Source organism: Heliangelus exortis, chromosome 13 (genome assembly GCF_036169615.1).
Source record: "Heliangelus exortis chromosome 13, bHelExo1.hap1, whole genome shotgun sequence".
Lineage (NCBI taxonomy): Eukaryota > Metazoa > Chordata > Aves > Apodiformes > Trochilidae > Heliangelus > Heliangelus exortis.
In genome coordinates this window covers 18,679,297-18,704,881 of record NC_092434.1, presented here as the reverse complement: position 1 = coordinate 18,704,881, position 25,585 = coordinate 18,679,297, and the positions used below count along the sequence as shown (strand labels likewise).

Here is a 25,585-nt window from a genome sequence, read left to right as displayed (position 1 = left end):
TGGCTTTGTGGGGACACAGAGCCCAGGTAAAGCCCACCCGGGAGGAGCAACTTCCCCTCCAGAACGAGTCCTGGTGCTGCGGTGCTCGCTGTGGGGAGGAAAACACAGGGAAACACCAGCACCGTCCACTTTCACAAGCCTGTGCAGCCACGGAGGGGGTTTGGGGCCATTTCTGTGTGATTTCTGTCGTGGGCTCCCTCGGTGGCGGTGCCCCGTGGCACAGCACTTTCCGAGGGAAGCTGCAAGGTGATGCATCCCCCATGGCAGAGCGTCTGCTGGTTGCAAAATCTGGTGTTGACTGCAAATTCGTCCATGCCTTTGGGTAGCAGGTCTGGCTGCCAAGGAACATTTGAACAGCTCATGAAACACGATGAGTAAATACATGTGGTGCCGACAGATAAACCGACTGCTCACATCCCTGTGGTGTTTTAAAGCAGCTGAAACACCTTCCTGGTGCAGTGGGATGATTGCCACGGGTTTTCCAGGTGCTGGATCGTACCCCAAAGGAGGCTGGGTACAGGGAGGATGACTCAGAAACTGCTCTTCTAAATTTTTGTTGTTGGTGGTTGGTTTTGTTATTTTTATTTCTTTTAGTGTGTGTGTGTGTGATTTCTTCATTTATCATATTTTCTGAACGCTCCCTTTAGCTGCAGCGTACCGTGTGTGTCCCGTCCCCACGAAGTCAGCACCAGACCTGCGAGCTGGCTGCTCTGATCCGGCAAAGCAGCTTTGTGACAAAGGGCGATGGTTCACCGGGGCCAGCCCTGCTGCTCCTGCGGGCGGAGGGGAACGGGACGAAGCCGGAGATCCCTGAACTTGGCGCTGCTGCCGCAGCTGAGGCGGTGGAGCCGGGAATGAGCCGGGAACAGAGAGCCCGGGGGGCGTAGGGGGCCGGAGGCTGCCGGAGCGGGCGGGGGAGGGACACGGGCCGGGTGTCTGAAGGGTAGAGGCGGCAGAGCAGCGGTTACACGGCCGCCCCTCCCCGCTCGGTGCCGGAGGGGAGAGCAGCCCGGGCCCGGTGCGGCTGCGGCGCTGCGGACAGGCTCGGCTCCCTCAGCCTCGGAGCGGCCGAGAGGGTCGGGAGACCATGGCTGAGCGGTGCGAGCAACGGGTCCGGGGGGGCTGAGCGGGTCCGGGGGGGGCTGAGCAGATCCGGGGGGGGTTGAGCAGGTCCGTGATGGCCAGGGAGGGGGTGCAGGGGATGGAAGGTGCGCAGGGAGCAGCCGCCATGGTGGCTCTGGGCCCCTCCGCACCCCCAGCGCCGCCCAACCCGCTCCTCCGCCTCCACCACCGCCCTTCCGCCACGCCGCACGCGGGGCTCCGTCCCATTGGTCCACGTAGAACCGCGCCCCCGCTCCCACCAATCAGCTGCAGCCACCGCGGCCCTGCAGCGGGGCGGGGCGTACCGGGACCCTATAAATACTGTGTTGGGGAGGCCCCGCGCACTCTCCGTGTCGGAGGCCGAGGCGGCGCTGGGCTCGGTGCCGGTGGCTCCGCGCACTCATGGCGGAGGCGATGCCGATGCTGCCGCTGCTCGTCCGCAGCCCCTCGCAACGACACCCGGACCTGCGCCTTCGTGCCGACCCCACCTGGACCGTTCGCCGCCTTAAGGCCGAGCTGCGCCGCCTCGTGCCCGAGGCACCGGTGAGCAAGAGCCCTTCCCGCCTCCCCAGCGCCCCCGGGGTGATGTGGCGGGGGTGTGGGGGGGTCTGACGCCCCGGGGAGCACCGCCGGGAGGTGTCGGGGCCTTCCGGAGCCGCCGCCACCTCCCCGTAGGGCGTCCCTCATCCGATTGCATCAGCTGCTGCTCGGGGACTTGGCCGGGGTTAAACATTAACATCCACCTCCTCCCCGACCCGCGGCCTCGCTGCCGTCGTAGCTGCTGAAAATGCAGAAGATTGACCTCGGCAGCCCCGGCTCTTGAGAGCTGTTGCTCCGCTGCGCCCAGGGACAGGAGCTCAGCACCAGGAGCTGCTTCCTTTCCCTCCCCCCCTCGCTTTCCCTCGGAACGCGGCGGTTCCCCGGGAACGCGTTCGCTCTGCTCTAACCCGCACCTCAGGGGGTGGTCCCGCACCTCAGGGGGTGGTCCCGCACCTCAGGGGTAGTCCCACGCCTGCCGGGATGCAGCTGAGGGGGGGGGGGGAATAACAGTTTGATTTGACACCATGTTCAGTGCTCCTCGGGTTCGCTGGGACTCCAGACCCACGTTTCTAAGAAACACAGCTGATAGTTTTGCCGGGAATGCAACAGACAGCACTTACAGTTATTTGCTGAAGGAGTGCTTTGTATCCTTCTGCTGCTTTAGACTTCTCTGTTAGAAGTCTTGCACTTCAGTATTAAATTGTTAGTTGAGTTTAGTAATGTACAACTCCCATGCACCTCCAGGTGCAGGCTGCTTCCAGCTGCGTGCCCCTGTCCATCTGGCTGCAGGTTGTGTCACTGCAGGGCAAGTCATCCTATTGTTTATTTTCTTTATTCAAAGCCTGAAGACGACCAAAGGCTGATTTATTGTGGGAAGCTGCTGCTGGATCATCATTATCTGAGAGACCTGCTGCCAAAGGTATAAAAAAAATCTTATGATTTTATTATGTGCTGTAATATATCAAGAAAAGTGATTTTTATTAACATGTCTTCCCTTGCATTTTAGCAGGGGGAGCTGCATGCTCTTCATTTGGTGTACAACTTCAAGACTCCTGCAAATCTTCAAAAAAACAATGCAGAGGTACTCATACTAAGTTAAAAAACTATTCTGAATCTTGGGGTTGTGACTAAAAAGGAGAAGTGTTGAATGGCTATTTTAATATTCACTGATAGTGCAGCTTTTTCCTTCCTTTTTCTTACTTGCAAGTGGATGTGCTAATGTGCCTAGGGGTGTGTTACAGACAATTTTAGCTTATCCTATGCACCTGGTGTTAGCTAGATGTGAGCCATCTGTGGTCTGGATACTGTCACAGTCACCACAGAACTGCTCCTGAATTCAGTGTACAGCAGTTTGTGTGTGTGAGTACTTTGCTAAGAAGTCAAATTGTCTTGAGTGCAGTTTCCTCTGCTTCTTTCAGTTGCATTTTTCTAACCACATGGGATCTGTCTCCATGTGTAAGAAATTAATAAATCCAAGGTGTAGCTCTAGTGAAAGTGAAGAGTAACATCCAGTCAGTCTTCCATGCCAGCCTTTTCTGAAGGAGCTTGAACAGTGCTGCTGGGGGTGCCTGTGCTGTGGTGCCAGAGCAGTGCCTTGCTGTCTCAGTGCCTAGAGGAACAAGTGCCAGAGCTGTGTGGGAGTTATAAAGTGAAAGCATGTTCAGTGTTCCTTGACCTTTTTGCATGAACAAAGCTCAGTGACTGCATTGCTGCCCCCAGGTTAGAGCTGCTCAGCCAAAATCACCACTGGGAGCCAGTCCAGCACCAGCTTCCTCAAACCAGAGATCCTCTTCTTCAGCAGAGGCCAGTGACAGGTAGGTACAATTACACACATCACTAAGGTTATTAAACATTGTCTTTGTGGTGCATGCAGCTCCTTATGCCACACGTGCTCTCTACAATCCATAGAACATGGGCCAAAGGTGAGGAGGTTGAACATAAAAGCTTCAGTCCACACAGAGGAGAGACACTGTTGTGTTAGTTGGAAATCTCCCCTTTATTCATGGTGGTCAAGAGATTCTTTAATACTTTGGAAGGAATAATTTTGAATTTAGATGCACAAAAGTGGCAGAAGAGTTATTTGCATTGTTCTGTAATGACCCTTGTGGTTTATCCTGTATTTGCTAACAAATGTATTGAACTTTTTCCCAAGGTTTCAGCCAGCTCACCACCCTTTCCAACCTGTCACCTCTGGCTTCTCTGCTTACACAGCCTACAGCATGCTTCAGATCTCCTGGCTTCAGCAGCTCTATGCAGGACAATATTACATGCAATAGTAAGTTGTTTGTCCCAAGTTACCAGTGGGAAGTAGAAACTGATACAAAGAAAGCTCTTTTGGTGTAGTATGATCAGGAGACTTTGTTGTAACTAAGGCTGAGTGGTGTTGGGATGTCCCTCTGACTGGGGGTTGCTCCATGGTTCAGGACAAGGGGTTTGAATCTTGCACATTACAGCTCTGACTCTTAGGGTTGGGAGGTGTCTGTAGTAAACATAATGCTGCTGCTGGGGGTTTGCTCTTCATGTTTTTGAGTGCTTAAAGTAGGACACAGAACACTGGAAGTTGGTGACAAAGGTGAAACTGGGACTTGCAGCAGCCTTCCAGGCTTCTTCAGATCGCTTTAAAAAGTTTTTTGCAAAGTACTGAATTTACTCTTTATCAAGTGGAAGGTGCCTGGTTTGGCTTGAAGTATTTGTGCAGCTGATGTCATGGGTAGAACTGAAGCTTGGTTTTAAACCTCTGTAGCCTCTAAACTTGGTGGTTTCTACTTGTATGACTGACTTGAGTGCTTGAAATGGACAAATCCTCTGTGTCTGTGCAGTGTGAAAGGATTTGACTGAGTCTTACTCTGCACTTTGTGTTCTGGTTTCAGCTTGGCTTCTACTGCTGCATCTGCTGACCCCTCCCATGCACAACGCTCTCAGGAGCTACCAGTGGCCCCAGTGACACCTCCAGCTCCCCTCTCACACCCCTTTCCTCCACAAAATCAGCCTGGAAACCAGGATGCTGCTGCCCAGGTTAATGCTGCAGCCAACCCAAACTTGAGGATGAATGCCCAAGGGGGCCCCCTCATGGAGGAAGAGGAGGAGGGTGGCAATCGAGATTGGCTGGACTGGCTCTACTCAGCAACACTCTTCTATGTTTTTGTCAACATTATCTATTTCTACTCCAGTGTCAGCAGATTCCTCCTGGTGATGGGTGGCACTGTGCTGATGTACCTGTAAGTGCACGGTGTGAACATTTTCTGAGTTGTTTTATGGCAATGTTGAGCTCTGGCCTGTGATCAGTTGAGCTTCACAAAACTCCTGTACCTGGAGGGAGGGAACCATTCCTCTGTGCTGGTGTAACTTGGTGTTTGGCAAAAATACCAGTACAGCCTCTGCCCAAAGGGAATGGAGAATGGGTGAGAGTAGGAGATCTTACCTGGCTTTTGTACTAACACACTGGTGTGGCTGGCTTTCTTTTCAGAAAAATAATCAAAACCCAAGTAACTCTGGGTGTAAAGCCCCAGCAGCTTGGCAGTGCAGGGCAGGTGTGTAGATTCCAGGTAATAAATGATTGGTGCTTGTGAGGAAAACAACTGTTTGGAGTCTGCTCAAAAGAGGGGTCCCACACTTGCTAGGTCAGGTACCCAGGTGGATTTTTCTGCTGTGTGGTGGCTCCATGCAGAGCAGGCAGAGCTGAACTGAGTGCAGTGACCTGAACCACCTTGGAGCCTCCCTAGCAGGGAGAGTTTCCAAACTCTTTAGTTTGGAAGAAAATCTCAGACACAAAGATAATGGGCCCTCAGCTGACATGCTTGGTTGTCTTGTCTGAGAAAGATGATCTGTCCCCCTCAGATTCTCTGATCACTGTTGGGGCCTCTGAATATCTGTGGGTGAGTCTAGGAGAGCAGCCCCAGTGATCAGCTTTTCCAGCTACTGTGCAGACTTGGAGTGAAGGTTAATTGGTTCATTATTAGTCCTTACATTCTACTCTTGGCAACTGCAGTGTAACTGAACTCTTTATACTGTGGGTTACAGGGTACATGTGCTGTCAGGATACAGATCAAAGGTCTCTGTGGGCTGTTGTGTTTTGGTAAGATCCTGCTGTTTTCCATGCTTTATTGTGCCCTTTTCTCAGGGTGCACATCCCATGGGGAGCCAGCAGGCTCTCTGTGCCTCTGGCAGCATTCTCAGCAGGCTGAGCCTTGGTCACCTCCATACAGACCTGGATCTAGTGCTGCTTATTCTGAAAGTGAGCAGATGCTTGGTCTTCCCCTCCTGCCTCATGGTTTGTTGCTAGCCAGAAGGCTTTGAAAGGGCTTGCTAGGTCAGGGCAGAAGAGACCTTGAAGTGCTGAATTTGCTTGTCTGCAGCCTGAGCAGTTGGGTGTTGCTCTGTGTTGGTGTGACAGGACACAGTCAATGTTGAACCTGTGTTTAAAAACCCCAAACCCATTGCTTCCCCAGGCACCGTGTTGGGTGGCTTCCCTTCAGACAGAGAGCAGCTCAGCCCTTCCCAGGCAATGCTCCTCCTCAAGCTGCTGTAAACCAGGACCAGAACAATAACTTGCAGGTACTGTCTCTAGTAGGTTTTTTGAACAAGGAGCATGAAACACTGAAGTTTTACTTCCAGTTTGCTAATAAAATGTGGGAGCAAAAATGTTATTCTATAAACCTCCATCAGAAACTTCCAGCCTTCATGGAGGAGCAGTCCCCAGCCTGATGCCTCCTTTCTACCTCACTTTGTTCTAGAAATTGCCTCAAGCTGAATGTTGGCTTCTGGCATTTAGGGTGTTGTGAGAGAGAGGCCTGTTACAGGCTGAGGAGGTTCTGTGACTGAAGGAAGAGTTGAGGAGCTCAGTAGTACCTCTGGTAGGACGTGAGAGTACAAACAGGATGAATCTCAGATTTCAAGCTGACACTTGTGGTTGATGGCAGTGGAAGTTAATTAGTTAATTGTTCACCTGATCAGGTGCTACCTGGCCTTGACAGATTTCTTGGATGCACAGCATGAATTAACCATTAATACCAGTGGGCATCTTTTTTCAGCTTGGTTGCCTGGGTGGTTTTGAATGTTCTTTGTATTCTGGCAGAGACATTTGGGTAACAAAATGTGCTGTTTGGCACCTGTTAATTTGTCATGATTCTTGCTTACCATGTTGCCTTTCTTTCTTTCTTTCCCTAGGGAGGAGATGCAGAGAGAGCAGATGAATCTGAGGCCCCTCCTGATGGGGGGCAGGTTTTACAAGAACTGCAGCAGGCCAGCCCCTCACTTATGAGCACAGCATGGGTTTTTTTCAAGACTTTCTTTGCATCCCTCCTTCCAGAAGGGCCTGGAGTGTTCCAGAACTGACTCCTCACTGATCTGCTTGTCTGGAGAGGCAGTGTCTACCAGAGGGACTCAGACACCAGCTCCAAAACAGAAGTGAATGTGGAAGGCACTTCTCTGGCTTTCCCTGTCCAACCAACCAAAGCCTTAAGTTGTTGCAGCCCAGAGGCAAAGATGCCCCCATTCCAAGGAACTTTGTTCTGTAACATTTATTAGGTACCTGTGTAGAGGCTTGGCATTGTTAACTTGAGCACTAAAAGCACAGACTGAGGGGATGTGCAAAAACATTAAAGAAGCAAATTGCTTCTGTGCAATGTGATTCCTGTTGGAATGTTTGAAATGCTATTTAAATTACACTGAGTGTAGGAGCTCAAAAAATATACTAGATATGCATTAGATACTTAGGAAAGTTCTGTTGTTAAATTGCTTCAGCAGTTTAAATTTTCTGTGTAAATATTTTCTGATGAAGGATGTATGGTGCAATTTTCTTGTGGAGGACTGCAAGACAGTGACCTCTTGATGAGCAATTACCTTGGTGGAGTTGCAGGTTAAATTTCATGGTTCTAAATTAGGATGCTGACAGCTTAATTACCCCCCCCCCCCCCCCCCCCCCGCCAAATCATGGGAAGAGACTGTTCAGCTCTGTCTAGAAAGAATGCTTGCAAGTTGTAAACTTGCATCCACTGCTTTTGGATACAAAGCTAAAAGTCTAATGCTTGTACTCTGATTTATTCTGGCTCCATTGTGTTGCTGATATAGTTCAGGGCTTTGACTCCAATAAAATTTGCATTTATATCCATGCTTGTACCCACTCTGGCCATGGGAAGGCTCCCTGTGCAGAGCACAGAACACAGGTGTTCCTGCCTTGTAATGCAGGAGTCACAATAAATGAGTTGGGATTTGAGAGGAGGAGAGGCTGACAGAGCCTGAAACTCAGCTGCTTCCCTTGGCCTTGTGCAGCTGCTTTGCCTTGGTGTGGCTGCAGCTTTTATTTGCTGCAGGCACAAAGGCCACGGGCATCCCAAAGCTGGGAATTCTGCAGGTGTTTGGAAAAGTCAGAGCTTGACCCCTGAGCCACAGGTGGCTCCTGGTGGCTTTGCAGTTTGTTATCTTGGCTTGGGGGTTTAACTTGGCTGGAAATGTCTGAGGAGAACATGCAGCTTGTGCAGCCTCTGAAGCTTTTCCTCAGTGCCAGCTGCAGCTGTTCAGCTGCTGGAACAGCCCAACTGGCAGTGCTTGGTTTTGTTATAGTTATGGGTACCTGCAGTAACAAGTTTCATTTTAGTGATTTTTGTTTGGTTGGTTTTTGGTGTGTGTGTGAAACCATTTCCTTTCCAAGCCTCTAAGCAAGTAGCTGTTCTGCCACATTTTGTTTGCTGGGGAGGATGGGTAGGACAAAGTGGTAAAAATTGGCAATAAAGTCAATATTTATGAATAAAAATTATTTGTGAGGAGCTGAGTTTGTTACTTTGTTTGTTTATTCCACACAAGCCTCTGAGGATGTTCTTGGAGGTAGTGCCCCTTCCTATCTGTCCTGTGGGGGGTAAGTGCTGATGCTCAGCACTGCATGTTGTGGATGATGGTTTTTTTTTTTTTTTTTTTTGCTACAGAGTGGATCTGATCATCACTTGGTGTCTCAGCCATGTTCCTCATCATCTGGGATGTTCCTGAGCCCAGTCTCAGGAGCAGAGGGGATCTCTTGGCAGCCAGAGGTAAACTGGTCTGGTACTGGTTTAGGCAGCAAGCAGACTGCTGGGTTACTTGTGAAACTTTTGATCTGAGAAGTTAGAACACACTGCAAAGCAACTGCTGTTTTGGGGGTTTTGTGCCTCCCATAAGCAGATTGGTTTAAAATTAGCTGGAAAACCAATTAAGCATTGCTAATGTCACAGGGGGGATGTGGTGAGGGTCCTGAGCATTGGGATATTTCCTGCCTGCCTGCAGTGTGCGTTGCTGTTTGGGTTTGGGGTGGCAGGAGGCTGTGGCTGCAGCAGGGGATGCAGGGCACAGGGTGTGGAAGTGGCTCTGGGGAGCAGGGAGCTGGGCCTGGCTGAGGGTGCTGAGCAGCTCTGGGTGACCCAGCCTGGGGCTGCCTGGAGTGTGGGGCAAGGCCTGAGCCCTGTCCCCAGCCCTGGCCCCTGACCCTCTCTGGGGCAGGGAAATGGAAACATGAGATGCCAAAAGGGATGGCAAGGAAGGGGGTGCAGCCTGTGTGCCAGCCGGGGGGGGGGCATGGGTCTGAAATTGAGGCCATTCAGGCTGGACATGAGAGAAAAAAGCCTTGAAAATTCCAGAGGAAGGCTGCTGAAAGAGCATGGGAATCTCAGAGGTTTTCTGGCAGCATCATGACCCGAGGGCTGCAGTTACAGAGAACAGAAAGGGCCCCCAGGCTCTGGGTTTAGGGAGCTGGGTTTGTCTCGGCTCTTCAAGCTCTGCGGTTTGGCTCTCAGTTCACATCCCCTCACACCTGCAAGCATCTGGCCATGGGGGTGCTGTGCAGGGCTGCCCTGGAGGCACGAGGCTTCTGCTGGTGGTGATGGGCACAGGGTTAAACCTGCTCCTCAGCTTCCCCCACGTGAGATCTCCCTCCTTGCTGGAAAATCACTCTGTACTGGCTGTCTTCTCAGGGAGTTTTCTTTTCACTGTGGAAGCTTCTAGCATGCTGCTTATTCAGGGAGACACTTGAAGTCCTGTTTGTCACCTGCTCCTGTCCTCAGTTCACGGAACAGAAATCCAAAGAGCTGGTTCCCTTCTGCACATGCTGCTTGTCCCTGTTTTTGGCAGCTGGGTCCATCCCAAGGTCCATGCAGAGTGTTGAGAGCCTCCCTCTGGTCTCTGCTCTGTGCTCCCCTTCCAGCTGTTCCTGGCTGGCTGGGTTTGCAGAGCTGTGCATTACAGAGGGTCCCTCTCCTCAGGGATGTGTCAGGCCAGCTGGAGGGCACCCCAGGTCTATTCCAGCTGCACCTTCATCACTTCATCTCAGTCCCTCTGCTTCAGGAGAACAGCTCCAGAAATGTCTGCTGGTATTTTGTGTTGTCTGGTTATCAAATAAAATGAGAGTATGGAGTTAAAAGCAGGCCTGGTCTACAGCCCAGCCACAAAACTGAGGGGAGGGGGCTCAGCTGCCTGCAGAGGAGGGATGGGCAAATGCTTGGAGATGCTGTTTCTAGGCCTCTGCCTTGTCACTGGTTTGTACTGCAGAACACAGAATTTTTTTATTAGCACTGAAACCTGCATTTGCTGCTAATTCAGTCTGGATGTGCCCTTGCCAGCTGCAGCTGTGGAAACCCCAGTCTGACCCAGGGCCACCTGTGTGTGCCAACTTGTTTTTTGGCTTTTGGAGGTTGTTATGGGTGATACTCCTAGAGAACAGAAGAAATTTGGTTGGTTTCAGGAGAATTTAATGGAAAACCATGTGAAATTTCATTGTTCCAAAGAAACCTCCTGTGGGTGGCTTACCCTTCCCAGTTATAGTCTGTTAAAATCTCACAATTCTAGAAGTGGAGTTTGTGAGTTTATTTGCTGCCTAACATCTGTGCCTGCCATGATCACACTTTTTAACATCTCTTCAAAGCTGAATCTCTTTCCAACCCAGGGTTCCTGCTGATGGGGCTGGGCAGTGCTGGACAGGGCCTGCACTGCTGCTGGTGGTGTGGGATTGACCATGGCCTCGTGCTGCTGAGTGTGGGATTTGTGCAAGGTGGAGGCAGCCAAGTTTGGGCACGTCCTCCTGTAGGAGTCCTGAAGGAGGTGCTGGACCCCATCCTGCTGATGGAGCAGAATTCCCAGGCTACCTGGGAAGCTATCTCAGGAAGCAGCTGCAGGGTAACACTGAACATTTGTGTCAATGCAGCACAAAGATTAATGGCACTGTGATGGACCTCTGCTCTGGAGATTGGGGAAAACAACCCCAGTTCTGCAATAACCCATAGCAAGGTGGTGAGTGTGCCTGCATGGCCCTGAGATACAGCCTGGCACAGCACATGCTCATCAAAACATCTTCCAGCACCCCCTTTGCAAGGACTACACAGCAACTTGGGCATTTAACCTTACTTTGGGTTTTAAAGCCTGCCCTGCCTCCTCATAGCCGAATTTAACCTTTCTGAAGGTTTTTACCTCTGACCTGCCTCCTGCTAGCCTGACCTTGCACTGGGAGGGGGTGGGCTGCTGTGCCCTGCTGCCCTGGCCTCTGCCTGGTTACTCCAGGGCAGGGATGCTTGCAGCACCTCCGTGTTCCACACACTTTTGTGATTGTAGGCAGAAAGTCTCCAGCCTTCCTGTTCTTGCTGGGTGGAGGTCAATGCCCGGCAGTCCCCTGTCCTCACTTGCTCTCAGCTCACGTTGTCTCTCAGCAGCAGCAGCCTCTGAAGTGGTGATGGGGCCTGGAATGCACATCTGCCATGACCAGCACCTTGGCTCTGGGTCCTTGGCTCTTTCTGTCTTCTTTCTACCTTGGGGCACTGGTGACAAATGCCCCTGTATCAAAAGTCTCTGTTTTTCCCTTTCCTTCATCCATCCTTCAACTGCTGCCAGGGCAGAGGGGTGGCTGTGGCCTCCTGGGTCCCCCTCATTCCCATTCGCAGTGACTGCCAGCACTGGGGCTGCTTCCCTGCTGCAGGCTTCTCCAGATCTCTGCCAGAAAAACCTAAACTGCAGGCAAGGCTCCCGAGTTTGTGTCCTGCTCTGAACAGGACCGTGTCCTTCCTGTGTCACGGGCAGGGTTTGTGTGACACTCAGCAGCACCGGGTCCCTCTCTGCCTCTGATCTCTGTGCTGCAGTGCCCAGGGATGCCCCCCCAGGCCCTGGAGCTACCGGGGGGCCATGAGCTGGAGGACAGAAACCAGAGCTGTCACCAGTTTAAAGCCTTTTTGATATAAATCCCTTTGTAAAAGGCTGTGCCCTTTGCAGCCTCCCGGTAAGGAACCCCCCAGGCCGGGGCAGGGAGCACACGGGTGAGGTGCTGGTGCTGGGCTGGCTGTGGGTGCTCTGTGGGTGCCCACCTGAGGTGGGTATGGGTGCTGCTGAGGTTTTCCATCGGTGGGACAGAGCTGTCACTGTTGTCACCCTGCAGCAAACCGGGAGAGGCCCGGAGTGTTTCCCTCGGGGGGGTGAGTGACCGACAGTGCCTCCCGGGGTACCCGAGGCCGTTCACTTTCTCAACTCAGGAAGAAAACAGAGCCACAGGGTGGGGGGGCTCCCCGGAGGAAATGTGCTCGGCACAGGGAGAACAAAGCATCTGCCAGGCAGGGCAGGGAGACGGGCACCTCGGCTTTCCCAGCGGCTGGAATGTGCTCCTGCTGCCTTGGACATTGCAGGCTCGTGGTGAGCTCCTCACCAACCCCCACGTCCTTCTCCTCAGGACTGTTCCCAATCTCACCTCTCATGGATCGGTTTGGGTTGGAAGGGACCTTAAAGATCATCCAGTTCCACAGCTCCCACTGGGCCAGTGGTTGCTCCAAGCCCCATCCATCCTGGCCTTGAACACTTCAGGCATGGGGAAGCCACAGCTTCTCTGGGCCCACTACCCTCACAGGACAGAATTTCTCCCTAATATCTCATCTCAATTTCCACTCTTCCATTTTAAAACCCTCCCCCTCTTATCCTATTACTCCATGCCCTTGCAAAAAGTCCTTTCCCAGCTTTCCTGTAGCCCCTTCAGGTACAGGAAGGTGCTGTGAGATCTCCCTGGCTCCTTTTCTGCAGGCTGAACAACCCCAGCTCTTTCCCTGCCTGTCCCCATAGCAGAGCTGCTCCAGTCCTCAGAGCATCCCCATGGCCTCCTCTGGGCTCACTCCTATAGCTCCATGTCCTTCTTGTGGGGGGGGTCCCCAAAGCTGGACCCAGCAGGGAGGGGTCTCACCAGAGTGGAGGCAGAGAATGGAGGCAGTCCTCACCTGCTGGTCACACTGCTGGTGAAGTGGCCCAGAGCACAGCTGTCTTTCTGGGCTGGCTCATGGTGAGCTTCTCATCAACCCCCAAGTCCTTCTCAGGGCTGTTCTCAATCCATGTTCCACCCAGCCTCTATTTGTGTTTGGGATTCCCCTGGTCCAGGTGCAGCACTTGGCCTTGATGAGCTTCATGTGGTCTGCATGGGCTCAGCTCTCCAGCCTGCCAGGGTCCCTCTGGGTGGCATCCCCTGCTCTGTCAGTCTTTGCTGGCAAAAATGGCTCACAGGAACTGCTGGGAACTCTGTTGCTGAAGTAAACTCACTCTCTTTGGTCCTGGAGCTCATTTAAGGATGGGCCCAGTACCACAACAGGATTGCAGAGGAACAGTGGCATGCAGAGCAGCCATACACTAGGTGTGGATGCAAACTTTGTTCTGATTTTTCCCAAATAGCAGCTGAGGATAGATGCAGAAAAGGCTCCAGCTTAAAAGGTTTTTCCCCATCTGGAAGGTGGCAAAACAAAGATGGTCCCCAAATTTGGCAGAGGGCACCCCAGCTCTCTGGTCACGGAGCTCTCTGGGGATGCTGGAGATAGGAGTTCACTCAGCAGTACCAGGAGAGAGATCCTCCCCAGGAGTGTGCCTCAGTTTCCCCACATTGTGCCTAAAATTGGAGAGGGGAGAGGGGGCACTGAATAACGTGGGTACCTTTCAGAGAGGGCTTTGCTGGGAAATTGCTGCAACAATACAAAATACGGGATGCTCCTGGTGAACTGGCTGGAGGCCAAGTGTGAGGCTTCTCCCTTGACTTTATCCCCTTCCCATCTCTACCCCCCTCCAGCCTTCTCTGCCCTCCTCAACACGTGCATGTCCTGGGCTGAAGCAGACTTGGCAGGAGAGCCACGTCCTTCATCCTGAATGCCTGCTGCAGGAGGAAGGCAGCGTGCAGCTTGGGGGGTATTAAGGAAACTATAGGAAGATTAGGAAACGTGTGATGAGTTTTGATAAGTGGAGGAAGCAGGTCATGTCCTGCTTTGAACAAGCTCTGCTTGGAGGTATGAAAGCAGCCTTTGCCACGGTCGAGAACCAGTTGAGCTCCAGTCTGGCTGAGGATGCTCTGGGCTGGCAGGATGAGGCTGGAGAACTTCGGGATCTTGGTGATGCTTTTCCATGCATCAGCAGCCTGTGAGTTTGGGCCCTTCCCTTACAGTGCCACAGGGATTGTCTGCAGGATGACCAAACCCGCAGCACTGCTCTGTAAGTCCTGTGCCCCCCTCCCTCTTAGGAGAAGTTAAGGATGAGAAATTGGCCAAGGGAGGGGTTTTCTTGCTTCCCCAGCTCTTGTGGAAATTGTTTTGGATGATGTATTAATATCTGCCAGGGAGTGTGGGTTAAAGCATGGGCACCTGAGCTGAACTTCTCACAGGAGCTGGGAAAGCATCCCAAAGCCTTCTTCTCAGTCCAAAGTTTTAGCAATGCTCCTTGTTGAGGGCTTGGGGCAAATGTGTGATTTCTCATCTCACTGCAATCTCAGCTCCTGGAGTAAAGGGTTTTTTGTTTTTTTTACTGCTGTGCATTTATTTGCAAAGGTTTTTGGTGCTTGCAGGTATGGGGAGGAACAATCAGTTCTTTGCAAAGGCTGAGAACAGGTCTGACCCATCCCCTCCTACAGAGCTGCATGCAGAGGAGGGTGCTGGGCCAAACTAAAAGAAGGTATTCCTGGAAGGAAAAAATCCTGTACAGGAATGTGCCTGAGGCTGGAATGTGCTGGGTAACTTTAGGAAAATTGGTACAGGAGCTTTGATCCCAGGAGTTTTCATTAGGAGACCAAAAAGCTGACTGCAAAACAAGTGAGCAGCAACCAAGAAAAGTGCTGGGGTGAAGTCAAGAGCTCATGTGGTGTGAGGATGAGCACATCCTCACCCTTTCCAAAATCTCTGCTTCTGAGGTGTGTGAAAGCTGGGATGGATTCCCTGGTAACAGTCCTGGAGGTGACTGCTGAGCTACACACGCTGCTGTGTCCCCAGCTGCCATCAGCTGTTCAAGTCACAGATTTTTAATTTTTTAATTTACTCTGAAGCTTTCTTTAATTTACTCTAGTGCTTTCTTAACCAAGTGGAAAGGCATTGGATAACACCCTGCCACAGTGCTTTCATCCAGGATGCAGAACCCCTGTGCATCCAGGACTGATTGCAGTTTGGTGTCTTTGTCCTTTTTTCCCACCGGCAGTGAACCAGGAAACAGCACAGGTCATTCAAGCAGCGTTCAGAAACGCCAACTTCCCAAACATCACCGGTGAAAAATCCATGCGGCTCCTCGGCAAGGTGGCTTACGGGCTGACCAAGTGAGTGTCTGTGTGTCTGTCTGTGTGTCTGTCTGTGTGTCTGTCTGTGTCTGTGTCTGTGTCTGTGTCTGTGTCTGTGTCTGTGCCAGGGGAGGTGTGGGGCTGCTGCAGAGGAATGGAAATTCTCCTTGGAGGGAGCCTCGCTCCAGCGGTTCCAGGGGAAAGCAAAGAGCTGGAGCCCGGCAGATCCATTTTCTGAGCTTTGCCTTGCAGACAGCCCGCAGGTTGAGGTTTCTGCTGCTGCTGTGCTGTTATTCCAGAGCTGTCCCGACTCGGTGGGCAGGGGGCAGGCGGTGCGTGGAGCACATCGCGGACACACGCACCGGGTGGGCTGGCACCGACAGATGGCACTCGAGTGGCCCCGGGGACAGGGTCGGGCTGCCCGGCCACCCGTGTCAGCTGGATGTCACTTGGCCACGCTTTGTGACAAACAAGGCCGGGGTTTGCTGCTGTTATTTGGGGCCAAACAAAACAAAACAAAAAACGGAGTGGTGCAAACAGAGGATGGAGCTCCTGGCCCAGAGGAGAGCTCCAGGTTTCCTGTTCAGAGCATCCCTCCTCACCCGTGTCTGAGCATTGCAGGGGAGCAGCAGTGAAAGCACCGCTGCTCCTGGGCAGCCCCCGGGCTTTGCAAAAGGTCCGGAGTCAGCAGAGGCCCCTTGGAGCCCCCAGCTCCTCAGGAACCAGTCACAGAAAGTGGCCCTGAAACTGGGAACAAAGTGGGTTTCTGTCGTTCCCAGCATCCAGGTCAATGACTTGTCCATCGAGCAGAGTGAGGTGGAGCTGAGGGAGGACAATGCCATCCACATCACCATTAAAAACGTGACGGCCGTCTTCAAAGGGACCCTGACCTACGGCTATGCTGGGGCCTGGTTGTAAGTGCCTGGGGGGGCCTGGGGGTGCCTGGGGGTTCCTCGGGGTGCCTGGAGGTGCCTGGGGGTTCCTCAGGATGCCTGGGGGTGCCTAGGGGTTCCTTGGGATGCCTGGAAGTGCCTGGGGGTTCCTCAGGATGCCTGGGGGTGTCTTGGGGGGGTGTGCCTGGGGGTTCTTTGGGGTGCCTGAAGGTGCCTGGGGGGGTGCCTGGGGGTGTCTGGGAGTGCCTGGAAGTGTGTGAGGGTGCCTGGAAGTACCTGGGGGGGTGCCCGGGGATGCTCAGGGGTGCCTGGGGGGGTTCCTGGGGGTTCCTCAGAGTGCCTGGGGTGCCTGGAGGTGCCTGGGGGTTCCTCGGGGTGCCTGGAAGTGCCTGGGGGTTCCTGGGGGTGCCCGTAGGTGCCTGGGGGTAGCCGGGGGGGGTGCCTGGGGTCTGCCCAGCAGAGCTGCCCCAGCTGGAGCTGCTGCCCACAGGCAGGATGTGCTCATGGCATGAGCAGATGTGGAGGGGCTGTGCCCCTGGGCAGCAGCAGCACTGCCTGAGCCAGGGAAGGTTTTACCTGCTGGCAGTGCTGTTGACCCCATTGCTGCTCTGCACATCTTGCTCTCTGCCTTCCCACCCTCACTGTCACCCCCTGTACGAGGAGGCAAGGTGGCCAGTACATACAAGTTGTCTCCTTCACTCTTCTGTCTCTGAGTGGGGATAAAAGGGGCTTTAATGCTTCTGTTTGCCCAAGTGCTGCTCAGGCAGTGGTTTGCAGTGATTTAAAGCTGGAGGATTTGGGAGGGGGAGAGGGGCTGCCATGTGCTGAGGTCTGCACAGTGCAAGGCCCAGGGTGATGTGTGGTCAGGGAGAGGCTGCTCCCAGCAGCTGAATGTCCTCTCCTCTCCTCTCCCCTTACAGTCTGAACCTTTTTCATTCAGTTGACTTCGAAATTGACTCTTCCATTGACCTCCAGATAAACACTGAGCTGAGTAAGTACCCACTGGGGGTGGCTTGCTGGGTGGGGGGTTGTGGGCAGGATGGACTGGGCAGGGGGCAGCAAGCCCTGACTGGCTCTGCTTACCCCTGTGGGGATCAGATGGCATCCAGAGGCTGGAAGTGGATCTCTGCCACCCTGTGCACATGGGATAGGAGACAATGTGCCCATCAGAGGCCTTGGTTTAAATGGATCAAAGCAGTGAAAGCTGGTACAAATCATGTCAGCAAAATAATGCTGATTTTCACTAGCAGCAAGTGAAGAGAAGTCTGGCCTTTTAGACTCTTCAGGATTAGCTTTTCATCTCCTGCTGTTCAGGATGATCTGAAAAAAAACTAAGGAGATATTTCAAAAGACTTGAGCCAAATGAGGGTGTGGTGCAGGAGGCTGGAATGGCCTTACAGTCCTTACAACCTTTTCAGTTGTCTTCAGGTCAGGCCCACAGTGTGCTCTGGGAAACGAATCCTCTTCCTAAGGAAGATCTTAGACTAGAAAGGGACACAGGCATCTGCCTCCTGTAAGGAGTGAGAGGAACATGGCTTATCACAGGTGCCTTCAAAATATATTTTCCTGCCTCAAAATAGATTTTCTCCCAGTGGGAGGGGTGCAGTGTGAATCTCTCAGTGTCAGTGTGTTGCAAGATTCAAGCTTTTTGCAATACAACTTAATTCCCTCCTTGCTCTGGTTTGTGGGATTACACCTTCTGCCCTGGTTCTCCTGGATGATGTCAGGGGACAACTGAGTCCCTGGTGAGAGAAGCAAGCAAAGCACACAGGTACCTAAGTGAAGGATGAAGAAGGGTGTTTGGTGGGCCAGCTGAGCTGGAGCTGCCAGGAGAGATTCTCCATCCAGGTACAGGGTAGCCCCATCTGCCCCCACCCTGCAGGGCCTTTTGGGAACATTCCCAAGGGGAACATTCCCCAGGAGGGGTGGGCAGCTCTGGCTGCCCCTTTGCAGTGATGCCCTGCTCCAGGTCTGTGGTGTCTGCAAAGTGTACTTTGTCTTCTTTGTCTGAGTAGCAAATTATCCACTCTTTTCCTTCCCTCCCGTGCAGGATGCCAGAAGGACAAGGTGGCTGCTGATGCCTCAGACTGCTACCTGGCTTTCCACAAACTGACACTGCACCTCCAAGGAGACAAGGAGTGAGTCTGTACCCCTCCAGCCCGGGGCTTCAGCTGGCCAGGGGCTGGCACTGCCCACCATGGGGCTGCTGGGTGGTTCCTGACTCTCTGCTCTCTGTCTTGCCCAGGCCAGGCTGGCTGAAGCAGCTCTTCACTGACTTCATCTCCTTCACTCTGAAGCTTGTTCTCAAGAGAGAGGTAAGGACAGCAGCTGCCTGGGGGCAGAGGAAAGGTCAGGCTCATGCCAGACACTCCTCTGCTCATGTACACCCACAAAATAATGGCAATAGAATTTTAGTATGTGCAAAAAATAAGACAAATAAATAGAACCCACAAAGAAACCCAGCTTGTGTGAGATGGGGGGTTGCACTGACACTGTCTCTGATGGACGCTGACCCACAGCCCCCAGATCCCACCATGACACCCAGCTCAGCTCCATAACCCAAGAATCTTACCCCCTCACCTTCAGTTTCTCCCCTCTTTTCCTCTTGCAGGTGTGCAAAGAAATCAATTTTCTTGCCCAGATGCTGGCAAATTTTGTGCAAGATTTAGCAGGTAAATATATTTTCTTTTTCTCCTTTGTTTTTTTTTTTTTTTAATTAAACTTTTAACATTTGAGCCCCAGCAGGACAACAGCCACATCCATCCAAAAAGTCCTTTGCAAATGTATGTGGAATCCCAAGACTCCACCCAGCAACAAAATAAAATTCAACAATGCTATGCTTTGAATTTTCTGCATGAGGCTGATTTTTAAGTGTGATTGCACTTGTTGACAGACACATTTCTGTTTGTAAGTTGTCTCTGCTTCATTAAGCAATGACCAGAGGGGGAGGACTGCTGCAGATGGACTGATGTTGGTTAGAACAGGAGCAAGCATTGGAGGTGTGGGGCTGAGATCTGTGTGAAGATCTCCCTGCTGAAGATATTCCCATGGTTTCCAGTCCCAAAATAGCAGAGAAGAGGAGCAGAATGCAAAACTGAGAGTAAATACCCATACTTCACAGTAGAGAAACCAAGCCAGTGAGCAGTATCAGGATCAGCACTAGCACCCAAAGTGGGACAGCCCAGCTCTATCTCTGTGTCCTTTTGTAACTCCGAGTCACCTTCTGCAGCAAGTCCTCAAAGCACCTGTCTTGAGAGCTCTGTTTCTGGTCATATTTCTGGTATGAAGTTTTTGTGTTTTCTTCCTGCAGAAAACTTTGTCCAGGATGGGGATATCAAAGTCGATATCTCCCTTGCATCAGCTCCTTTAATAAAAGCCAATTACCTAGAATCACATCACAAGGTAAAGTAACTGGGGCTGTTCAGAGAGCAGAGGTTTCTGGTGCTGATGGCTGCTGGAGGAGCAGTGGGTGCTTGGCTGCCGTGCAGTTCCCCCCAGCTCAGCACCTTGCTCTGCTCTCACTCCAGCCAGCCAGGCCTTTGCCTCCCAGTGACGATGACATTTTGTCCTCTCTCCCTGCTGCTTGTGGCCCAACTCACTTGCTTTTCTTTAAAGGGCCTGGTACTGTACAAGAACTACTCTGGTGTCTTCAGTGACTCCGTTTTCTCCCCGTCGCTGCTGACTGAGTCCCGGATGCTCTACTTCTGGCTCTCTGAACACATCCTCAACTCCCTGGCTTTGGCAGCTTTCTTGGATAAGCGCCTGGTGTTGACCATCCGGGGGGAGAAGCTGCAGGTGACTGTTTTGGGATGATTCCCTCCTTACCTCATACATCACGTTCTGCTGAAAGAGTAAAAAGCTCTCCACTGTTTTGTGGTGGGAGACGGTTTCTGTCAAAGAAACAAATCTATAGGAGTCACCATATGTGATCCTGGTCAGAAATTGGTGCCTTCTTAGCAAGTGTGTGCTGCCAAGTGGCATCATCCCTTAGAGCAATGACATCAGCTGACAGTGACCTGTCTGCTGAGCTGTGGAGTGGTGTGATTTTCTGTGGGAGTGCTGCAGCAGACAGGAGGGGAGCTCAGGAGGCACCCAGCTGTGCCTTCAAACTGGCCACCCCTCAGCACCTCAGTCCATGCAGCCTGCACCAGAGCCAACCAGAACCCCCTCTCTCATTTGGCTGTTTCTGTGTTTTTCTGAAGGCACTGTTTGAAGCAGAGGACACTGAAGAGCAGCGGAAGGCAGTGCAGATGGTAACTGCGTTTTATCTCAAGGGAGGAACTTCCCAAATGGCTTCTGTTGCATTGTCACATCTCCTGTCCTTCCCTCAACAATTCCAGAGTCTTGGGTGGGGCTGGTGGGGAAAACCAGGTACTGATGGAGAAACTGCTGGGCTTTGCAAGGAAGAGTTCTCCACCCTCCATGCTTGCTTCCCCTGGAACCTGGCTGAGTTATTTGGCTTCTGGGAATGCTGGAGGAGGTGTTGGGGGCTACAAAGGGGATGCAGCTCTGGTGGCAAGTTGGTGTGAAATTGGTATAGAAAAAGCCTGACTTTTCTGTTGTTCCTTTTTTGGTAAGATTTTTCAAGGCACCTCCTATAACGACTCAGTGGCCAAGGTGTGGAGTCTTTCCCATCCCCAAATCTCTGTTCAGACTGAAGGGACAATTGTGAAGTCCTTGGTAGCAGTGGAGGTCAGCATCTTTCCTCCAGGAGAAGATCCCAAGATGGTTCTGTACATGGAGAAGGTTAGTTCCAGCTTCTCCTGACCCTGAGGACCTTGAGACAGGCTCTGTCCTGAGTCTGGGCCACTCCTGATGGTTTGGGACAGGGATGGAAAAGAGCCCTTGGGAAGGGGGTGGTGGCGAAACCATGGGAGGTGAAGGCATAGGAGTTCCTTTCAGTGCTTCCACCTCTCCCTTGTTACTTGAGTCTGGGAATGATGACAGTGACCATGTTGGCTCAGCACCTCCTCTGTTAGGGTGGGCCAGGGCTTCTGTGCAAGGTGGTCAGTGCAGCACCAGAAACCTCTGATGAGCCCTCATGAAGCTGCATGGGACACAGTGCAGCTCCTTTAGCTGAGGTATTTTAGGAGAGGATGAAGGTATCATGGTAATGTATTTCTTTTGAAATCCCCTTGTTCCCAAATTCTATCTCTGGCCCTCACTTAGACAGTGGTTGTCTCTGAAATGTAGATACAGCTCTGAAGAGTGCAAAGCTCCAAATGTAACCTTTTCATCTCTATGAAAGTTCCTGCTCACGCTGTGTTTTACCCAAAATTGCTTTATACTGAAAGGAAGCAGGCAGAAAAAAAATGCCAACAGCCTTGCTGTGATAGGTAATGTCACAAGAAAGCAGTGTTTGTCCAGCCTTGTAATTATGGGGCTGGTACAGACACTAAATACTGCACAAAAGCAAACCTCTGCCTGAGGGCAGAGCAGACTCTTTTTAAAGGGCTAAACTGTAATCCTCTGCAGGGCTGGAATAGGGAATAGGGACCTCCTGCCCCCTGTATCCCATGTTAGCAGGGTGTTAGGGGAGAAGGTGCACTGCTGGTTTCTATGCATGGTGATATTTTGAAGCCAGTTTCTGATAGGACTCCAGAAGCACTGAACCAGAGCTGGTCCCTACAATGGTGGCTCTCAGGATGCCATCTGCCCTTAGCCTGCCAGTCCCCTGGCTGTGACCTGGGACCTTTTAACAAAGGAACATTTGCACAGAAGCACAAGTGAAAAAATGAGCCCAAATGACCAGAATGCAGAGATTGATTTTTTTTTTTTTTTTTTTTTAAATTTGGTTACGAATTGAAAAACTATCATAAGAATATTTGTGGTAGTCCTGGCTGCCCTGGAGATGGTTTGTCCACATCCAGTCTGATAATCCTGCATGTTATATACACCCTACATAACCATTCCCTGTGCAGGATTTGAGTCACAAAATGGCAAAGGCATCAGCCCTATGGATGAGCCAGTCTAGAGCTCCAGAGGCTGAGGCAGCAGAGGGGAGTTTGTTGGATGTGAATGGATAAGTGAAATGCTGACCTCCTCTAGTGATATCTGGAGGTAAATCCAGGCTGATGTTGAACTCTGGGCCATACAGAGTAACCCAAAATTGCCAAATGCAATCCCTGCTATGAGGCAAGATGAGCTGCATCTCAACTCTGCTATTACCTTTCTGCAGGAAACCACAGTCACCATCCAGGCTGCTTATGCAGAGAAGAAACTCATCTTGCACCCTGTGGACTCCAGGTTGGTCTTGTGGTCTCCCGAGGGCTTCATTGCCCGTTTTAGTCCATGCCTGAGAACAGCAAAACAAAAAAAGCATCTCTGCAGTCCTTAGTGACCTTCCCCCCCCTTTTTTTCCTTCCCTTCAGGACAGAGTTTAAAGCCTTTAAATGCACAGCTGATCCAAATGGGGTAAGTCCTACATAAGTATTCTCTAGGTCATTTGTGGCTAAATAATGTCTTAAAAACCTTTCTGTATGAATTTTCTGGCTTTTAGAACGACCCATCACTAAGAAACTTCCTGCAGACAATTATCTCAGTTGTTGGAATCCCTGAAGTGATTTCAAGTAAGTGTTCTCTTTGGGGAAGTACTGACCCAAAGTGTCCAACATCAGATCTCCTAAACCTAAGCACTAAAAACCACACCAATAACCCTGACAGCTGGTGGGAGGGGACCACATTATTGATGTGAATTTTAGCAGGGTTCACCTGGGGAATGGGGATCCCTTTGTATAAGGCTGGGACAAAGGAAAAGTGAGGTTTCCATCAGGCTGAAGGTTGGGGGGCCCTGGGGCACAATTGGCTTTTGGCAACAGGGAAACAAGGTTGGAGGAGGTGATGAGCTGGATGCCAGGATGGCTGTACCCATAGCTGGGTGGGCTTATTGATTTCACAGGTATTGAACTGGCTTTGACTTCACTGTTGAACAGCAAAGGGCTTCACCTATTTGATATAAAAAATCCTGAGATCATCACAAGAGAGGTAAGCAGAGTTCAGAAACAAATGGCTGTCAGAAGTCCTTCTGGGGAGTGTGGCATAAACTGATACAATACTTTTCTTCTTTCTCTTTCCTTTGTAGGGATATGTAATTGTACAACTTGATTTCAGCTTCCCAAATCATTTGCTCCTTGGTTTCCTTGAGGAAAGATTATAGAGCTGATCTCATCATAAAGCAGCACCAGAACTTGTGTGAAAACAGAAAGATTGTGGGTGAACCAACTACAAGATGAACTGATTTAAATCAGCTTCAGTTGAATTTTCTTTTCCTGAGTAATGCTCCAGTTTTATAAAAATTGTATTTCCACAGAACCTTTCTTCTGCAAAGATCTTGAAGTCTGCACCTCTACACATGCTGCCTTTTCAGGATCTTTAGAGGACCTGGGTGTTAGAAGTATGGGTTGGACTCTGGGTCGGTATTCAGGGGAGGCAGCAGGAACAGGCTTTGTGTCCACCTTTTGGCACCTCTGATGTCACGTTTTGGAAATGTTAATACCTTCTTCACTGACCCAGGGTTTTCATTTCTACCCTCTGAGCCAAGAGGATCCTAATTTTGCCAAGACTTAAGCGATTCAAATGATACTACCAAAAATCTGAGGAAGCTCAGAACCAGTTATGCTAAAGACATGGGTATGGCTGAGGAAGGTAAATGGGACATGAATATTTCTTTCTTTACAGAGCCTGTGGACTCTGTTTAGAGCTAAATTGCTATGACCCTGATGTAAAAACAGTGGGAGCAAAACTTGAGAAAATCAATGAAAATTAAGGAAGCCAAAGAGGTTATAAGAGAAAGTCTAAGTGTCTTGTCAGGTTCCTGTTCCTTCCTACTACAGCACAATCCTTCATCTGAAGTGGTTCTGTTACCAGATGTGCCAATCCACACAGAGCCGAGACATTTGCTTTAATTCCCGGCTCTGTGCAGAAGGGGGAGCAGGGAGGCATTCCACAAAGCAGGCTCAACTTTCCCAAATCATAAGTGCTACCCAAAATAGTGAGAAAGATCTTTATCTCTAACACTGTTCTACCATTCACACCCACAGCTGGTTAACTGATCCCTCTCTTCCATTTAAAGTGTCAGTTCCCAAAAATTCCCCTGTGTGTGCCCAAAGGGTCAGGGGCTCTTTGTTAGCAGAGGTCCCTCCAGCCTCTGGGTGGGGATTTTAGGATGTTAATAGCTCATTAATACAGTAATGAATGTTAATACAGGGAGTCCAATTACTCAATTTTTTTTTACCCAGTGCTCAATGCTGTAACCAAAATAAGTGGTGGGCAGTGCTCCTTCCCATCCCTTTCATCTCTTGCAGGTCTGGCTCAAGGCCAGGCTATTGATTTCTTGGGATATGTTTCTCTCTGACTGGAATCTGGTTTTGCCTGATTTTTACTGTTTCACTGTTATGTGAGCCCTATTTTTTATTCTGCATGTCTCTTTTGTTCTCAAATGTGATTTTTTCCCCCCTAAAGTTTTACTTTAAAGTTTTACTTATTTAGTTAATAACTGACATCAGTTCACTTGTTTTCCTATGCCAATTCATACTTCCTTTTTTAAAATGCTTTTTCACTTGGAAGAGGTGTCAGGCAACCAACCTCAGGGAGGCACAGACTGATGTTCCCCTCCCACACCAAGCAGTATTGAGGTTGGGGCTCCCACAAAGAGCCCTGCGAGGCTGGTGGCAGAGTGACCCCAACTTCTCGGGCTCCCAGGACATGTTGGTGACTCCCTTGGCACTGCCATGGGTGTCCTCCTGAGCCAGACCCCTCTGACCCCCTCGTCTCCCACCCTCAAAGCCAGAGGCCAGTGAGCCCTCAGGAGAGCACAACGCAATCCATGCTGCACATGACTTCTGGGTTTAACATTTCTCCAGTGTCCACGGTGCCAAGGATGGCAGAGATGGCCTTGGCACACCAAGGAAGTTGACTTTTCTGGTTGCTCCATGGCAGCCAAGGAAGGTTTATTTCACAGGGTCTCAACCAGCCGTGTCCACATCACAGCAGGAACCAGGAGGCAGGAAAGACATGATAGCATTGGTGTGGCCAGCAGTGGCCCTGAAGAAGCCCTGGTGTAGTGGGCAACTTTCCATCTCTGTCCCTTCCCACCACGTTCCCATCGCTGCCTCCATCACTGCCTCAGGGCTGCCTCAGGCCTTGCCTGTGCCCCCTCCTGCTCTGAAGCCACCAATGCTCTGGTGACACTGGCTCTCTCTCCCTGGCAATGTCTGCTGAGGGCTATGGGAACCAGCTTCCACCAAGCCAGTGTCCTCTGGTCCTCCTGAATGACACCCCACTAGAATGATGAGCATTAATAAAAAAGAAATTGCATGAAAAATGTCTTTTCTCTGCCCCGCTGCCTTGACCCACCAGGGGAAGGTGTCTGCTGGGGACATTCGCTGGTGGCAGGCCCTTGAGGCTGGGAAAGATGTCTGCCCTCATACGGGGGAGCGGGGAGCCTGCTGGAGGGGGGAAAAGACATAGGGAAGTGACTGGTGGTCCCCCCCAGCTGGTCCTGAGGGGGGCTGCAGAAAAACCACAGAATGGTGCCCAAGCCCCGCGCCGA

The 25,585-nt window shown here is 51.3% G+C and overlaps 2 protein-coding genes across 2 annotated transcripts; both read left to right on the top strand.

Moving 5' to 3' along the window:
- The first annotated feature begins 1,434 nt into the window (after positions 1–1,434).
- HERPUD1 (homocysteine inducible ER protein with ubiquitin like domain 1) lies at positions 1,435–8,392 on the top strand. The gene is made up of 8 exons (XM_071757143.1): positions 1,435–1,644; positions 2,483–2,560; positions 2,648–2,722; positions 3,361–3,455; positions 3,761–3,916; positions 4,512–4,859; positions 6,090–6,195; positions 6,808–8,392. The coding sequence occupies exons 1-8, from the start codon at positions 1,504–1,506 to the stop codon at positions 6,973–6,975; spliced, it is 1,167 nt and encodes a 388-aa protein (XP_071613244.1). The 5' UTR covers positions 1,435–1,503; the 3' UTR covers positions 6,976–8,392.
- Positions 8,393–13,749: 5,357 nt separating this feature from the next.
- CETP (cholesteryl ester transfer protein) lies at positions 13,750–25,357 on the top strand. The gene is made up of 16 exons (XM_071757279.1): positions 13,750–14,094; positions 15,067–15,181; positions 15,922–16,056; positions 16,956–17,026; positions 18,086–18,173; positions 18,281–18,350; positions 18,647–18,707; positions 19,346–19,437; positions 19,651–19,830; positions 20,238–20,288; positions 20,614–20,781; positions 22,214–22,281; positions 22,407–22,449; positions 22,535–22,604; positions 22,934–23,019; positions 23,117–25,357. The coding sequence occupies exons 1-16, from the start codon at positions 13,950–13,952 to the stop codon at positions 23,189–23,191; spliced, it is 1,518 nt and encodes a 505-aa protein (XP_071613380.1). The 5' UTR covers positions 13,750–13,949; the 3' UTR covers positions 23,192–25,357.
- Positions 25,358–25,585: the final 228 nt, after the last annotated feature.

Bases quoted from the DNA above. Each gene is read 5' to 3' on its own strand.
- HERPUD1 (XM_071757143.1), top strand. From the start codon at position 1,504: ATGGCGGAGGCGATGCCGATGCTGCCGCTGCTCGTCCGCAGCCCCTCG. The intron at 3,456-3,760 runs GTAGGTACAATT...GTTTATCCTGTA, and splicing joins TCAGCAGAGGCCAGTGACAG to TTTGCTAACAAATGTATTGA. The intron at 4,860-6,089 runs GTAAGTGCACGG...TTGCTTCCCCAG, and splicing joins GGCACTGTGCTGATGTACCT to GCACCGTGTTGGGTGGCTTC.
- CETP (XM_071757279.1), top strand. From the start codon at position 13,950: ATGCTCTGGGCTGGCAGGATGAGGCTGGAGAACTTCGGGATCTTGGTG. The intron at 19,438-19,650 runs GTAAAGTAACTG...TTTTCTTTAAAG, and splicing joins ACCTAGAATCACATCACAAG to GGCCTGGTACTGTACAAGAA. The intron at 22,605-22,933 runs GTAAGTGTTCTC...TTGATTTCACAG, and splicing joins AATCCCTGAAGTGATTTCAA to GTATTGAACTGGCTTTGACT.